Source organism: Benincasa hispida, chromosome 4 (assembly GCF_009727055.1).
Source record: "Benincasa hispida cultivar B227 chromosome 4, ASM972705v1, whole genome shotgun sequence".
In the NCBI taxonomy this organism is placed as follows: domain Eukaryota; kingdom Viridiplantae; phylum Streptophyta; class Magnoliopsida; order Cucurbitales; family Cucurbitaceae; genus Benincasa; species Benincasa hispida.
In genome coordinates this window covers 40,482,226-40,499,798 of record NC_052352.1, presented here as the reverse complement: position 1 = coordinate 40,499,798, position 17,573 = coordinate 40,482,226, and the positions used below count along the sequence as shown (strand labels likewise).

Sequence of the window (17,573 nt, the reverse complement as noted above, 5' to 3'; positions counted from 1 at the left end):
TAATTCAAATGCATTATTTTATATACAAATCTACACTGTCCCTCAAGCTGGGTTGTATATAGAATACAATCCAAGCTTGGAATTAAATTCATCAAAAGTTCTCCTTGGTAAAGCTTTGGTGAGAATGTCGGCAAGTTGATGGCAGATGGAACATGGTTTACTTCTACTATGTTCTTGCCAAACCTCAAATATGAAATGTCAATCAACCTCTATGCATTCCATTTTGTCATGATTTACGAGATTCTTTGCTATGCCAATTGCTACTTGACTGTCGCACAGTATTTAGAATGAACTTTGAGGTTCTATCCTTAGTTCTTTCAAAAGCTTTTGAATCCACATCCCTTCACAAATTCCCAAAGCTAGAGCTCGAAATTCAGCCTCCGTTGCTTCTAGCTACAACTGACTACTTTTTGCTTCTCCACGTGACTAAGTTGCCCTAAATATAAAAACAATATTCAGATATGTATCTTCGATCAATAAATTCTCCAACCCAACTAGCATCAGTACAAGGTTCTACCATACTATTTGATGACTTTTTAAACAATAGTCCATGATCTGGAGTACCTTTCAAGTATCTTAAAATTTTGTAACCACCCGAAGATGATGTTCATTTGGATTGTTCATGTGCTGACTAACAATGCTTGGTGAATATGATATTTTTGGTTTGGTATGTGACAAGTAAATCAGCTTTCCCACACGCCTTTGATACATACCCTTGTCAACTAGACTAATCTCTTCACTTTGGTCTTGGCCTAGATTTGGATCCATATGTGTTTTAGTAGGTTTACACCCAAGATTTCCAATCCCCTTTAGCAAATTTAGAATATATTTTCGTTGAAAAATAAGAATGCCATCTATAGATCTTGCTACCTTCATTCCTAAAAAATATCTCAAACTTCCCAAGTCTTTGATTTCAAACTCAGTTGCAAGCATCCTTTTTAAATCTCCCATAGATCATTTCCTGTAATGATGATATCATCTACATATACAATTAAGATTGCAGTTTTGTTGTCCGTAGAATTCACGAATAGAGTATGATTAGCTTGACATTGATGATAACCACTTTTAATCATAACTTTAGCAAATCTTTCAAACCAAGCACGAGAAGAATGTTTTAATCCGTGCAAAGACTTTCTCAACTTGCGTACCAAGTCTTTATTAGTCTCATTTTCCATTCTAGGAGGAACCTGCATGTAAACTTCTTCGAGATCACAAAAAAGCATTTTTAACATCAAGTTGAAGAGGCCGATCTTGATTTACTATTAAAGATAAAAGAACACAAAAAATGTTTAATTTAGCAACGGGAGCAAAAGTCTTTATCAATGCCATATGATTGAGTGAAGCCCTTAGCCACAAGTCTTGCTTTGAATCTTTCAACACTGCCATCTGACTTGTATTTAACTGTCAAAATTCATTTGCAACCAATGGTGTTCTTATAGGAGGAAGTGTTGTGAGAGTCCATGTTCCATTACTCTCAAGAGCTTTAATTTCCTCATGTACAACATTTTTCCACTTAGGATCCTTCAATGCATCTTGAATATTATATGTAATTTGAATATTGTCCAAGTGAGTTACACAGACTTTATAAGATAAATGTGATTTCCTGTATGCCACATATTTTTCAATTGGATGACTGGTACAACTTCTAGCACCTTTCCATTGAGCAATTGATAGCGTTGCATCATCAATCAAGGGCACCATTGAAATGATATTCTCATATGTGGAATTCAAAGATGTGTCTAGTTCAAGTGGTTGACATTCAAAGTCTTGCAAGGTAACCCCTTTCTTTCTCGAGTAAACAATAGGAGTTTGACTATGTGAGACTACAAGTTCAGAAACTTGTTAGACTTCAGGTTCAGAAACAATAGGCGAGTTCGACAAGGTAATTGTAGCTCACTTAGAGGAGGAGCTAAGACTTCAATTATAATGCGAGTAGGAGGTGTGGGACAAGTAGCCTGAACTACTCATGGCTCAAATTCTCTCACATTCTCCCCCTCGAATTTGAGATTTGGTGAAAAAAATGTTGGTTTTCAAAGAAGGTAACGTCCATAGAAGGGTAAATTTTCCTAGTCATTGGAGAATAACATTTTTATCCTTTTGATGTGACGAATAACCTAGAAAAATGCACTTGATGAATTTTGGATCAAGTTTGAATCGATGAGAGGAATGATTGTGAACAAAGGATAAAAATCCAAACACCCAAATAGGTACACTTGAAGAAAAATTTTGTAGTTGGGAATTAGTTTAGAGGAAGACATCTCGAAGAGATTTGAATTGGAGGACTCGACTAGACATTCGATTTATGAGAAAGGTTGCAGTAAGAATGACTTCTCTCCAAAACAAATTAGGAACATTATTGGCAATCATAAGAGAGCGAGCGACCTAAAAAGGTGTCTATTTTTTCGTTCAACAATCCCATTTTGTTGAGGAGTGTCCGCACATGAACTAGTGTACAATACCATGAGGTGAAAAAAATTACCCAAGAGTTGAATTGAAATAGTCATGAGCATTATTTGTTCTGGAAACTTGAATAATACTTTGAAACTGCGTGAAGGTCATAGAGTGAAAGGATTGAAATGTACTTGATGTTTCAGATTTGTCCTTCATGAGATATGTCCATGTCAGTCTAGTATGGCCATTAATAAAAGTTATGAACCAACATGCTCCTGATATATTTCTAACTCTAGAGGGCCCCCAAATATCACTATGGATCAATGCAAAAGGTTTTCAAGGCTTGTAGGGCACCCTTGGATAAGAATTTTGAGTATGTTTGGAAATTTGGCAAATTTCACACTGAAAATGGCTTGTTTATCATTGATGAAAAAATGAGGAAACAATTGTTCAAGGTATAAAAAATTTGGATGACTAAGACGAAAGTGCCACAACATGACGTGATTTTCACTAGACAAAGACCTAGAACTTGAAGAGGACTTAGGGATTAGACTAACAGAATTTGAAGAAGACTCATACCTAGGGTTGAAAGATGAACTTGGAAGATGTTTTTCTTGAAAATGATAGAGGCCGCTCTACTGCTTAACAATGACAATCACCTTTCCCGTACCCAACTCCAGAAATCCACAAAAAATTGAATAAAATTTAGATGTATAATTCAAATAACTTGTAAGTTTGCTTATTGACATCAAGTTATAACTCAATGTAGGAACATAAATAACATTGGCGAGTAAGAGATCATTTGATAATTTTATCGATCCTGTTCTTATAACTTTAGAGAGAGATACATATGCTATTCGAACTGAGGAATGACCAGGCTCTGTAGTTTGAACTGAAGGAAAATATTGATGTCACCAGTTATGTGATCTGACAACCCAAAATCCACCATCCATAAATTTTGTTTATTCTTCTGAACAGAGAAACAATGAAAGACAGTATATTGATGAGTAAAGTAACTTGTAGGTGTTGTAACATTCTGCTTTGACATGATGGAAGAGACATTCCAAATGATACCCACAATTGCAGAGAAAAATATTTGGTTTGGTGAGGACCAAATCGATGCAACCAAATGATAAACACGAAGGGAAACTGATTTCAACCCAAATCTTGCACCAAATGTTACCAAATCCTTTTGTTAAGGACGGAAGTCGGATCCAAAGATGGCGTGACATGAACCCAGCTGAGGAGGAGAAACCTAGTTGGACAAAGCCCACACCATGAACAACACAAACCACAGGCTGAGGAGAAAACGCAGTTGGACAAAACCCATGCCACGAACACCATGAACCACGGATTGAGGGGGAACCAACGGCACCAAATGGAGGCGAGGTCGAAAGTGGCCATAGCAAGACATTGAGGAGAAGATTTAGCAGACGACAGACGACGATGATTGGAGTTGGTGATTGCTTTTATGGCAGATGTTGGCGACAACGTTGGAAGATCCACGAATGGCAACCTGGGCTGAAGACCGAATATTTGGCAGACGACGACAGCTAGAGATGGTAATTACTTCTATGGCCAATGTCGATGACTACTTAGAGATGGCTAGGGTTAGGGGTTTTAGTTTTTTAGCTCTAATACCAAGATATTTTGGAGAGATAATAATAATTTTCTCTTATTCTTCAAAAGGGACCAAACAATGGGTAAATATAATATAAGAGAAATATAACAAGAAAACTAATTAAAATAGGAAAGAGAACATCTAAAAAACATTAAAAAAAATGTAAATGACTAATTCAAATGTAACTATTTTATATACAAATCTACGGTAAGTGCCTTAGGAAGTAAGAAAATCAAATCAACGAAGATTTTACCCACCCTTTTATCCCTTCTGCCACTAGTGAAGTTATGAAACAAAGTGTGATAGCATATCAATAAGCCATTAACCACGAAAACAAGAAGGAGCTTTTTGATGGCATGTCAATAACAAAAGCTACAATTTTCTCATTTGTATAAATAAGTTTCCAATAAACCAAAATATACATATAAGGGTACGAAATTTCTTGTCTATGCAAATGAAAATTTTAATCATATGATCACGAGATTGATCCTTAGGCCTATTTATCTTTTATTCTTAGTATAATTCTCTTGTACTTTGAGCATTAGTCTCATTTCTTTCTTTCTTTTTTTTTTTTTTTTTTTTTTGAAATTGGAAACGAGCCATTCATTTTTTTAATGAAAAGGCTCGTTTCCATTTCCAAAAAAAAAAAAAAAGAGAAGTAACACTTGGTAATATCTTTTAGCTTCTTCATGGGAGTTGAGAGTTGACAATCACATAAAAGAAAATTCCACCATTTTTACATGTCAAAAATTGGTTGTCCTGTACCAAAAATAGTTATCCTATTATATCTGATTGTGATTATATAAATTTTTATACAACTTTGTAGAGCCCTTAGTCCTTGTTTTTCTCGAATGATTATTGCGGAGAGTTGGTAAAGGGTAGAGGACTTCTAATGCAGCACATTGTGCTCCATAACGAAATTATCTTTTCCCTCCATTAACCAGATACGAAATGGTGGAAGTATCAACAAACAGCTAAAGATATTATACAACTTCTATTCCTTTCTTTATTGTTTCAATTTTTTATTTCCTGGGAGTACTTAAATACCATACCATTTTCAAGATAGTAAGAAAATTGAAAATATACAAGGATAGTGAATCTGATTTCTTTAAAAGTATCTGAGTTCTTGCCAGCATGAGATCCAAAACATATGTCTGAATGATCGTGCTAGCTAAATTAATAAACAAAATTTAACCCAAGATTGGCAAATGTCGATTTAGACATTACCTTATAGCACGAACCAGTGTTTGTGGACTGCAGAATGGAAAATTTACACAGTTAGAAAATGAGTGCTAAAAGGATCAAAATCATAGACAGCTAATAGTGAAGCTTTATCAAAGAACAAATTATGTACCTACTGTTTTTAATTATATCAATCCACTTTACAATTGATTAAATCACAAACACACACACACATTGTAATGAACATTAAATTATTATCACAAGAATTTGGAAAGAGTTCATCTACATAAGTAATAATGGCTGCTCAACTCTATATTGTTCATAGAAAATCAGCGTAAATCCCAAAAGTTTCTAAATGGGTCCACCTTAAAAAAAAATTCTTATTATTGCGGTCATCATTTGCCAATGGTATTAAGGGAGTACATTTATCTTCAGCATTTAAATTGGTGGCAAATAGTCCTAGAATTTCGATGTCAAAGAAGGAAGGATCAGATTCTAAAGCTCTCAAAACTCCTCAACAAAATATTAAAAGGCCTAGCCTAAAAAAAAATTGCTGATTTTAATCCTGACATAATTGAAATTTGCTGCACTCATGCCCAAGTTCCAGAAATAATTAGAAAACAGCCCGAGATTTCTTGCTCCAACCATGCTGTCACTAGATCGATTATTCCAGTTCCAAATGGAAAATTCAATTTAACAAGGGAAGTTCCATCGATTGCAAGTCCAAAAATCCATGTGACAGAGGAAGATTTTGATGACAACTCTACGGCAAGTGTTAGCAGTGAAGAACCAGAAATTTTGGTTCCAATTTCGGCCTAAGAACAAGAAGGTATATTTTTGGGAAAGAGGTTAGATCTCTTTCAAACTCCTTCCTTCAAACAGTTACCACAGATGCTTTCTTGCAAGTTCTCCTTAATCAAGTCTCATGAAATCTCTTCAAAGTTTTTTTCCTTAATTGAAGCTTGGTAGGATTATTCATCACAATTCACTTTAATTTTACTGAAAATTGGAATCTTAGTATTTCTTCTTTAGCCAGAAAAGTTTTGTGGTTGTTATGAAGAGGTTGGTTTTAATTATTTTGGTTCTGTTTTGTGGTTGTGGTTCAATTCATAGAGGTTGACTATCTAGACAAAAGAGTTTGGAGTTTGGAAAATTCTGGGCAGTTTTTGGTTAAATCACTTTCCAAAAGATTAGCTGCATCTTCATCCATGGATACAAAGTTGTTTAAAGCCTTCTGGAAATCAAGCTGTCCTAGAAGAGTAAATATTCAATTTGGGTGATGATATTTGGAGCTCTTAATTGTTCTCAAAGATTGCATCATGCTTAGTGGGCTTGTCGTTAATCTCAAGTTCAACATTTGCAAGATATTGCGGTGGAAGCTTTTCTTCTATTTGTTTTGGACTTTTTCGAGTTTAAGTCTTCTGGAATTTGGATTTCTCTTGAGCTATGTGTTTAATTCGATTGTTTTATTTTTTTTCTAGAGTTTAGTCTTTATGATGTAATTTGGTGGTTCTAGCCTTGTATTGGCATGCTTGAAGTTTTTTCTTTGTTTCTTCTCATGTCCTTTGAGCATTAGACTCTTTCATTATATCAATGAATAATCTCGTTTCCGTTCAAAAGAAAAAAACGTATTATTCATTATACTATGTTCTTTTTTTCCTAAAAATTGTTCAGATTTTATATTGTGCATCAAAAGAAAATAACTCTAGTATGATACAAACTAGATATCTTTCCTGGGGAATATAATCAGAATTTAAGTCCCCTTGCTTCAAAGGGACACCAAATAAAAAAAAACATGAGAACTACAGTCCAAGATCAACCTCCCAGGAGTAATGAGGTGCAAACAAATAAAAGAGAACGGGAATACAAGGTGCACATAAAATTAAATTTAAAAAATAGCACTGAAATTATACACACTGTACCTCTCTTTAGAAAGTTTATAAAAGTTGGATACATGTTCCCATAATGTCTTCTCAAATGTTTCCCACGTTCGATCTACATCTTCAAAATATTCTCTGTTGTTTATTCCAAAGGTTAGAAGGAAGCAGAGAACGCCACACTATGTGGCAAGAGAAAAGGATTCATAAAAATATAATTTTTTTCTAAGAAACTTAACTTTCATAAAATTATTATAAAAAAACATTGATATAAACAAAATAGAAGCAAAATGAAACATAAAATGTCACCATGGTCATCATCCTAATAAATTTATTTGTTCGTTATACTAATAAATGACATTAGCCCATGGAAAGTTTTTAAAGATTGAAGTATTATTCTCTCTGCTGTCTTACCATTGTCCCACCAACCATAGCTGGTTCCTTTAAGAACTTCTAACACTACCAAATAAGTAAGCCACTTAAGCCTATCATTAAATTTCACAATCATAAATTTATTCTAGCCATTGTTTCATTAAAAATATGAAATGTACAAAACAATGAAGGGCCAACCCCCAAACCAAGCAAAGAGGTCACAGATATAAAATTTATAAAGATTAAAAGTAACCAAAAACCAGATATTCAATTTTTATTTATTTATTTATTTATTTATTTGGATAGGAAGCAATTTCATTTACTAAATAAAATGATAAACAAGAGAAAACTCATCCAAAAAAATTGCAAAAAACTTCTCCTGTTGAATATGAGAGAATTTAAGTTGTAGCTGTTAAATGGTTTTTACACCATGAAAGAGTCATAAAAAGAAAGGCTTCTAGGCCTTCATGTGAGGATTTTTCTTTGTCTTGAAAGATCCAAGAATTCTTTTTCTTCCAAACTAAAATAGATACCAAACTAAAAGATATTTGCATGTAATTGCAAATACTAAGAAGGCGTTTTATTCCCTAATGAAAACAAGATAGATCTATATACAGAGGAATACATAAACAAAAACAAAACAAAACAAAACAGATACCTTAGTCTTCCAACCTCTTCCTTGTGAGATGCTGCAGCTGCTAAAGCAAACCTCCGTTTTCCATCAAGTGCAGTTAGCCTCTGTGACAAGTGTGCATATAATAGGAAAAAACCATAAGGACCAAATTACAAATGCATGAAGAGCTACATGAAGGTACTACGTTGTTCAATCTTTTAAAACAAATGCATAGATGTCCTAAATGATGAGAAAACTTTTTCAACCTTAACAATAACAACAAAGCCACTTCACCTCATAAGTGTTTATAAGCTCTCTATCATCACTCAAAGAATCACGGGCCTCAGCTGCTTCAACAGATATGGACATCATGCCCTCAACATCCTATTGAAGGCTTAAACATTAGTTCTATAACACCATATGAGTGCAGCTAACCACCATGGAGAGAAAACAAATGGATAGAGAAATAAAGTTAAAAAGGTCTTGAGCTTATAGTGAGAAGATTGATTTTGGATTTAGTATTTCATGCAGGATATGTAAGATTTCGCTATAAGAAAAGTTGATAGTTGGCCTGTTAAATTAATAGTCTGAGTACTTAATGCAACTGCAGCGCAGATCGTACAAGTTCAATTTACAAACAATTTCTCGAGTTATGCATCTAGAATTCTATAAAGACCTAAATAATAGCTAAAATAACAAGAACAAAAATGAAAACAAGACAGCCACATAAATCATCCAAGAGTGTATTCAATTACAAGGGCACATTTGAGATAAATTACATTTATAATTATCGAGAAGGCTGACCGACCTTCAAGGTTGTCAATAAGTTATTCCTTGCATTGCTAAGGAGCTTTATCTGATCATGGTTCTCTATTAATGTTTGGCATTCTTGACATAACCTGAATGCCCATGGCAATTGAGTTGTCAAAATACTTGAATCAAAATATTTATTTTACTGCTAGTGCATCTATTTTCGTACTTCTCAATTGAAATGAAGTTCTCTCGAAGCTGATTTATTGTCTTCTCAGATAGTGAAAGTGACTCCAGTCCAGCTTGTGCTTGTTCGACCTGCATTCATGTGGGGAAGCAAGACTATTTCAGCAACACTAGCTTCCTTATCTTCAAGTGCATCTCAGAACATTCAGTCCAATAGTAAATATGGTAATACACAATGGTGAGACAACATATCTCTTCAAAAATTATGGGGAAAAGCTGTCAGCTGTACCTGCTCTGCAACCATTGTACTGAGTTGTGCATCATTTGCCTACAAACAAAGTACAATAGCAACATTCAGGAGAAAAAAAGAAAAACAAAAAAAGAATTATTGAGTTCAGTAAACCCCACAAAACAAGGCTAACTTAATATGTTTAGCAGAAAGATAAGACAACCAGTAATCGTGCCTGTAAACAACATCAGAATACAAGCAATTATGCTTCAGCTGTACAAAACATATTTTCAAATCAATAACTATAAGCATTCGTATCATTAACTAATATTATGTGGGAAGTTGATTGTTGAATTAAACCAATTTTGACGCTGTTTACAGCAACAATAAACTGCAAAACTTCATCTAAAAACACATGTTGCATTTGCACCCAGAAGTTTAATCAAATGCCCCAATTATATAAAAAAATTAGGCAAAATGGGAGAATTTACGTTCTGAAGTTCACATGAGGAGGAGTACCTGAATTGTGGAGTGGCGTGCAACATCCAGAGACCAGACCCAATTACCAGAAAAAATTAAATGAAAGCAAAAATTAGCTCAGCTTATGGAAGCTTAAGTGAGATCCAAAATTGATAACATGGACAAGTGTTATAGTTATACCCTGCATTCACGCTTTGTTTGCAGCACTGATTTTTATTCATTACTCTCAAGGATGTACATCACTTGTCAATTATTTAAAATCACCAACTCCTGAAATTTTTGTAGACTATATACGTTCCTAGGAACGGATGGTCGAAGTACGATTTTAAGTGCAAGTGCTCAAGTCTGAAATGCATTAAGCATAAGTCTGTAGGTGAGGAATTGAGAATTTTCAAGACCGACTAGGATCACTATCCAGAAGAGCAATGATGCAACATATTCTGGTGTTTCTTGACTAAACTAAATCAAATACTTGTCGTCGTCAGTCTCTTACAACAAAACATAAAACAAAAGCAGAATTACTTGCTCTACATCCTACCATTAGTATGAATGCCTACAAAGCTCCAGCACAAAAATTTGGAACAAAAATTAAGCAAGATAAAATTCAGGCGCATCTCGGAAAGAATCACAGAAGTTGAAGAATGTGGTAGAAATTCGTCGAAAACAAGTACCTGTTGACGAGTAATGTAATCGGCCTTGATCGAACTAATTGACTGCAGAAGCTCCGGAAGCGGTAGAAGCTTGGCAACCTCGCGTACGGCTGCTTCCTTTGCCTCGATACCAAGATCTTCGACCATCATCTTGCACTAAACAAGAAGAATCGGAAACACAAAAGAAACTTGAAAATCGAGGAGAAGATAATCAATGTAATTAAACGAAAACTTGATTTCAAAAAATAGAAGCGATCTCCGGTGATAAACAGATTCTTCAGCTTCGGAACAATCTTTCTTCATCCGAATAGAAATGGATCTGATTGACGAAGCTGCTTCCAAAAAAATTCTTACCAGATTGAAGACGGTTTGGGCGACAACATGAATTGCTAGGCAGAACGAAATTGCTTTGAAATTAAATGATTTCTGGGATTTTATCTGTCGAACAGTGTGTTCTCCGTAAAAAATAAAATGACAAAACAATAAATTCTAGTTAATTTTTTTAATAAGAAATAGTTTAAAAAAAACAAATTAATTAGAAAACAAATAAGAATTTGCGTTACTTTTAAATATAGAAAAATGAAAAGAAATATTTACAAAATATAACAAAATTTTATACCTATTGATAGATGTTGATAAAGGTCGATTAGTGTCTACATCAACATCTATCATTAATAATTCTAAAATTTTGATACATCTTGTAAATATTTTCAACAATTTTATCATTTAAAATAATTTTCCTAAGAATTTTTAAAATAGAGGTTAGAACAAGGTGATGACCATCAACATCTCCATTTTAAGGCATATGCCCTAAACAAAAATAAATAAATAGAGATTCAAATTCTTTCATCCATGGGTTAAATTCAAATATATATGCCAATAAGAGTTTAGCTTGGGTTGTGAGGTCAAATAAATGAAATTTTTTTGGGTTTAATTGATTCAAATGAATGTATATTTTTTTATTTTTGATACAATTATATATACATGTATTTATTTTTATTTTATTTTATTTCATTATTTTTTATATAATTTATTCTCTAGCAACTCATAAAAATAGTTATTTAGCACTTTGAAAATAAAAATGTTATTATATAAATTCAAGTTGAGTTGTTAATCTTAAGATAAATTATTTCAAATGGTAAAGTTGAAAATATTTACAAGATATAGCAAAATTATAAAACTGCTAATGATAAATATTGATAAACTTTTATTAGTGTCTATCAATGTTACTGATAGACGCTGATAGACACCTGTGTCTATCAGCGTCTATCATTGATATATCTAAAATTTTGTTATATTTTATAAATATTTTGGTTCTTTTTCTATATTTGATGACAACCCTAATCTTAATTCAATATATATAAATAATTAAATCAAATTTCTACTTATTAACATTTTACATATTTTTAAAACAAACATGTAAATAAATAATCTGAGTAAGCAAAACCAATCCACCCAACCATGTTTTTTAAATAAAGATTATTTAAGCTGAAGAAATTTAACCATTGAATAATTGGATTAGATCTAAAAAATACTTCAACCCAAACCCACAAAACCCCTAGTATCAAAGATCAAGTGGTACGTGATTCATATTCCTCATCCCCAACTCGTACTAAAAAGAGAATTCAAATATACATACATATATATAAATAAAAGTGTGCATATATACATAACTTTAATTCTTCACTACCATTTTAAAAATAATTTTGAAAGCAACAAACTATAGTAAACTAACTCATTATATTATCAAAAGATATCTTAATCCTTTCCACCTTTTTTTTCCCCTTAAATAGACTCCAATCTATTTCATCCATTTCAATAATTTGCATCTCTTTCAATTAAATGGTTTTATTAGCCAAAAAAAAACAAAAAACAACTTTTTGAAACAACTTTTTTTAGTTATCAAAATTTGACTTAATTTAATAAAAAATAGATAACAAACAAAGAAATTTAAGATAAAAGTAATGTTCATAAACCTAATTTTCAAAAACAGAAACAAAACACAAAATCTAATCCTCAGGTAAAATTGAATAAAATCCATATTAAAGTATATTTACTATACATTACAATTCATTAGTTTCTTTCTAACAAAAAACTAATACCGATTTTAATTATCTCTAATTCTCATTAAGCTCATTCAGTGATTGAACAAAATTAGCTTCTATCATGTAGTTTTGATTCATAATAAATTTAAGCATTATGAAGATAAAATTAACAAAATTCCTGCCATGTTTGAAATCCAAAATCTAAACTTCCAAATTGGAGACTCTAAATTTATTACAAGAACATTTGAACAACATATAAACACAATTGACACAAATTAACCATGCAATCATCTTCAAGGAATGACTTCTCTCCATGCTTTTAGCTCTTCAAGACAATGCAAAGCTTTCCAACCTTTACAAGTGCAAAGGAACATGATCACACTAATAGACCAACAAATTGAAGTTCCAATACATAGATAGCATCATAAAGCAACAAGAAATGAAGAAAGACCATTGGAATCACAGTCCTACTTCAACGGGTTCGAATCCTCGCTCGAGTGACACCTTCACTGCATCAAGCACCAGTTGAGTCTTTCGAGTGATGGTTGGCCAATTTTTCTCAGGTTTGGAGCCATTTAATTTGATCTCTTTAACCAAATGAGAAAATTCTCTCACCATGTGAGCCTCCTGAGGAAGATCGGTAGGAACGATATGTTTGCTTGGTAGTGGTTCCCAACCAGTCACGAGTTCAGTGAACCCGGATTTCGAACTGGTGGAGAAATAGGCCTCCTTCTCTACGTAAGGTATAATGAAATCATTAAGATGTAATGTCCCATTTGTTCCTATGGCAGTCATATCCATGGTCAAGTTTGACAAGAAAGAGCAATGGAAGGTTGCTACTTTCCCATCATCCCAAAAAAGAGAGCATCCACATGATAAAATCACGCCCAATTCGTTCAAAACAGGATTAGGCAAGGCAATTACTCTTTTAGGTAGTTCAAAGTTGGCAGCAAAAAGGATCGAGCGAATACAGTACCATCCGGCATCACCCAAAGCACCAAGACCATCAAGGTCGGGTTTCACACGAATATCCTTAGCTAAGAAGTCAGAATCAGCCGCAAAAGAGAAAATACTGTTTACCTGTGATATTCATAAAGAAAAAACATACAGTCCTCTTATTAATTAATCATCCAAATCAAGAGTAATTATGAACTGATTGGCTTAAGTACAATGAAAATAACTAGCGAAAAATAACATTTACATAAGAGTTTAATATTCTCCATAGCATTTGCTAAATTTAACATTTTGTTTTTATAATTTTATCCAAAAACTAGTTCACTCAAACCTTTTAACATCTACGCAATACATAGTTATCATCAAATTTGGAAAAGTAAAGACCAATGTGATCATGACAACAAACAGTGACTGCCGAAGGAGAACCCATTTCATTTCATCTTGTTCAAGACCACAACCAACAATTTTGATGAGCAAAGCATTTTTGTTAGATATCCTAAGTATGCAAAATATAAGAAAACAACAAATATAACTACATTGCAGTGCCGATGAAGAAATTACATTATCAACAGTCTTTCAAGAGGTTCATCCCTCTTCTAAAGTCCCACACTGGACAATACCAAAAACCATTTCCCATCTAAAGTGTCCCTTTATTTATAATCAAGATACCCACTAACTAATTACCACTATGCAATAACTACTATTCTACTAGTATTTTCAACATATCCATAACTAGCATTGTAACGCCCCAGGCCCAGGATTCGGCCCCTAATGGCCCCGGCATTCCCCTACGTCCCTTGCAACCTGGCTATGTCATCCTCCCTTGCCTTGAATGCTTTAAAAGTGAAAGTTGTCCCCATAAACCAACACGGGTCCTTTCAGCATGCTTTGTCCTCACTCACATGCATCCTAGGAAAATTCCCAAGAGGTCACCCAACATAGGATTGCTCCAAGCTAAGCACGCTTAACTTTGGAGTTCTTATGATTGAGCCACCGAAAAGGAAAGTGCACCTTGTTGGTATAGGTAGTAACTTTCAATTCTTTTAAGCCTTTCTCAACCATACTTTCATGTCCTCAGGTTCCCTCTCATTCGGATGTGATACCGGTTCATTCATGTACCCCTCCTAAACTCGGGTCGTTATATGCCCACCCGCTTCCACTTGGTTCGTCCCCGAACCACATCTTACTGGGAGAGGTTCCGCTCTGATACCATCTGTAACGCCCCAGGCCCAGAATTCGGAATCCGTGTTGCTTTGTGGGGACAATGTTCACTTCTAGAAGCATTCAAGGTAAGTGAGGATGATGTAGCCAAGTCGCAGGGGACGCAGGGGAATGTCAGGGCCATCAGGGGCCGAATCCAGATTCCGAATCCTGGGCTTGGGGTGTTACAAGCATTCTCAGAATTTGCTAGGAAGGAAACACTATGCTATATAAACAGTCAATAGGTACAAACCATCTCCTTGAAGGGGGAAAAATGAATAAATGAAACAAGGGGAATGTAGGAATCTAGATAAAAAGGAAAGCAGATGTGCCAATTGTAAAACAAGATGGAAGTACAAGTTCTCTGACTATTCAAGAGGTCTGAGGTTCTCCCAATGCTTAGTTCAGTACTTAACTCTCTTTACTGCTTACGCATCATCATTTTTTTAATAGAAAAAACGACTTTCATTGAGAAAAAATAAAAGAACGTTGCTTATACATCATCTATTTGGTGCTTACTCCAACTACCGAACTCAAAGGGTCCCACTTCTCCTTCGGTACGAAATATGCTGACACTATCATACTAACTAAGTAGTCATGCACATTTGCCCTCTTCCTATGGTTTTTATGGGAATCGTGTGAGCTCAATAATGGACGAGGACAACCCAATGAACAAGAATAAAATCCTTCAATTCTTGTAATGATAGTTCTTTTTGAAAATGAAAAAAGAAAAAAAATTGGTTAAATTACAAATTTAGTCCCTAAACTTTGAGTTTGTATCTATTTAGTCCTTAAACTTTTAAGATTACAAATTTTGTCCCTAAACTTTTAAAAATTTCACGAATCTACTAGTTGTAAAAATGAAAATTTAGGGTTCCATTAGATATAAAGGTCAATTTATATTTAACATATCAATTGCTTTTTAAAAATTTCAACTCCTTCGAAAGTTCAGGAACATTCGACGTAAAATTGAAAGTTTAAGAACCCATTTGACACTTTTGAAAGTTTATAGAAAGAAACAAACTATTATGCTTTTGTAAGTTTTTAAAAAAGAAACAAACTATTTTACTTTTGAAAGTTTGAGAACCCATTTGACACTTCTGAAAGTTTAAAAAAGAAACAAATTATTATGCTTTTGTAAGTTTCTAAAAGAAACAAACTTTTTACTTTTGAAAGTTAAACGATTTTACTTTTGGAAGTTTTCAGAAAGAAACAAACTATCATCAAAAGAAAAAATTTACAAGGTAGAACCCAGAGAAAACAATCAAACATCACATCGAAAGTTTCAATATTGCATAACTATAAATAAACGAAATAACACACCGATTTCATCATCAAAATTATCAAATAATTTGTTTTCTTTCCTTCCAATAGCTCCAAAGAACTATACAGAATATCACAAATCAAACATATGTTCTTCCTCTTGTTTCTCTTCAATGTCTGAAATAATACCACACCTCATTATTTTGCTTGTTGCCATCTGTTATCGTGATTGAAATTACAACTCCAAATAAAGTCATTTTCAGAGAAGTTTCCATCTCTCAATGTGAATAAGCTAACAATCTATGTCTTAAGTCCAAACTTCCTAAAAAAAAGTTTAAAGGCTAGTGGTAAGCCTAATAGCCCACGGCTATATCATATCCATTTGCAGGAAACAACAGACCACAATCAGGTATAACCACATAATTGACGCTCAACTTAATCCTCTTCAACTAAGAAACCAAACAATTCAAATTACTTTTCGAATATTTCGAATTTCCGGCATGATTGGATTAAGTCAGAGAGTTCAGTAGATAAATTACATCATTCTGAATGGAATTTGAATGACATACCCATTTGAGCTGGCCAAACTTGTCTGCATCGGAAAGAAATTCCTTCATCTTGGCCGTACGAGGGTTGTGCATCCACATGGTACCGTCCATGAACTGCACTCCATTGGCCTCACACGCTTCGAGAATCTTGTCAAACTCAGCTACATTAAGAGCTACAGGCTTCTCGAGGAGCACGTGCTTCTTCTTCTCGGCGGCGAGCACGGCCCAGCGCAAGTGAAGACCAGTCGGAAGGGGGATATAGACGGCATCGATTTCGTTATCATCGAGTACAGCTTCGTAAGAACCATAGATTTTGACCTGAGGACTGAACCCATTATCGGACGCAAATTTCGAGGCCTTTTCAAGTGAACGACTGCCGATTGCTAAGAGAGTGGCGTTGGGAGCAAGAGCAATAGCTCGTGAAACTTTCCGAGCAATCTCGGCGGCGCCGATGATTCCGAAACGGATGATTGTGTCGGCCATGTCTGCGGCCCGGAGGTTTGGACGTTGCTGGAAAGTGTGATGGAGATAAAGGAGAGAACAGGTAACCGGATGTGTATGAAATTAAATTTATTGGAAAAATTAACTAGGTATCCGTATATTCCAAGTTATATCTGCTGAATCATAATTTGTCGGATGTATAAAAATATGTGCTAACTATGGTTCATTTATAGACTGAACGAGGGTAAGATCGGCAATGTGTCTGAGGTCATAAATTTATGAAAATATATTTATTTTCATTAGGGGGACACTTTTTGGACTTTGGTTACATTTTGGATTACGAGTTTTCAGATTCAATTTTATCCGAACTACTTGTTCTTTCGGATGAAGGTTGTTGTGTTGTGGATAAAGTCATTATCTTAAAATTAAAAGACGTAACCTCGGTGTTATATCGCAACAAATCGATTGGTCCCCTAAAGTTCACACAACATCCAAACTCTATAATCTTTTTGATAAAAATTTAAAATGATAAGTACAGCTATCAACAACACTCAGACTCTGTAATTTTTTTTATACAAATTTAAAAGGATAAGTACAGTTACTCAAATCCATCCGTTCGGCCAGTGACAACGACACACATATGGTGAAAATGTTATACTTCAACTACCACCACACTTTAGAAACTTTTTATATGTATCCCACTTGCAAGGGCGGAACTACATAGGTGTTGGGGGCACGTGCCTCCCCTTAATTTATTTGTTTTTTTTTATA

General features: G+C 34.1%; 2 protein-coding genes across 3 annotated transcripts in view; both read right to left on the bottom strand.

Moving 5' to 3' along the window:
* LOC120075364 (exocyst complex component SEC6) overlaps positions 1-10,821 on the bottom strand; it is a 32,156-nt gene extending 21,335 nt beyond the window's left edge. Inside the window, exons 1-9 of one of the 2 annotated variants that reach the window (XM_039028686.1) lie at positions 10,706-10,821; positions 10,373-10,507; positions 9,282-9,320; positions 9,036-9,124; positions 8,865-8,955; positions 8,351-8,440; positions 8,102-8,181; positions 7,117-7,209; positions 5,240-5,266 (exon numbers count right to left, since the gene is read on the bottom strand). In XM_039028686.1, the coding sequence (XP_038884614.1) occupies positions 5,240-5,266; positions 7,117-7,209; positions 8,102-8,181; positions 8,351-8,440; positions 8,865-8,955; positions 9,036-9,124; positions 9,282-9,320; positions 10,373-10,501 (638 nt within the window). In that variant the 5' untranslated portion in view covers positions 10,502-10,507; positions 10,706-10,821. Of the gene's footprint in view, positions 1-5,239; positions 5,267-7,116; positions 7,210-8,101; positions 8,182-8,350; positions 8,441-8,864; positions 8,956-9,035; positions 9,125-9,281; positions 9,321-9,881; positions 10,022-10,372; positions 10,508-10,705 lie in introns of those variants that run through there. The other variant, XM_039028687.1, reaches the window with a different exon arrangement.
* Positions 10,822-12,523: 1,702 nt separating this feature from the next.
* LOC120076449 (uncharacterized oxidoreductase At4g09670-like) lies at positions 12,524-16,998 on the bottom strand. The gene is made up of 2 exons (XM_039030282.1): positions 16,383-16,998; positions 12,524-13,476 (listed from the first exon to the last, which is right to left on the bottom strand). The coding sequence occupies exons 1-2, from the start codon at positions 16,842-16,844 to the stop codon at positions 12,856-12,858; spliced, it is 1,083 nt and encodes a 360-aa protein (XP_038886210.1). The 5' UTR covers positions 16,845-16,998; the 3' UTR covers positions 12,524-12,855.
* Positions 16,999-17,573: the final 575 nt, after the last annotated feature.

Bases quoted from the DNA above. Each gene is read 5' to 3' on its own strand.
- LOC120076449 (XM_039030282.1), bottom strand. From the start codon at position 16,844: ATGGCCGACACAATCATCCGTTTCGGAATCATCGGCGCCGCCGAGATT. The intron at 13,477-16,382 runs GTATGTCATTCA...TGAATATCACAG, and splicing joins AGTTTGGCCAGCTCAAATGG to GTAAACAGTATTTTCTCTTT.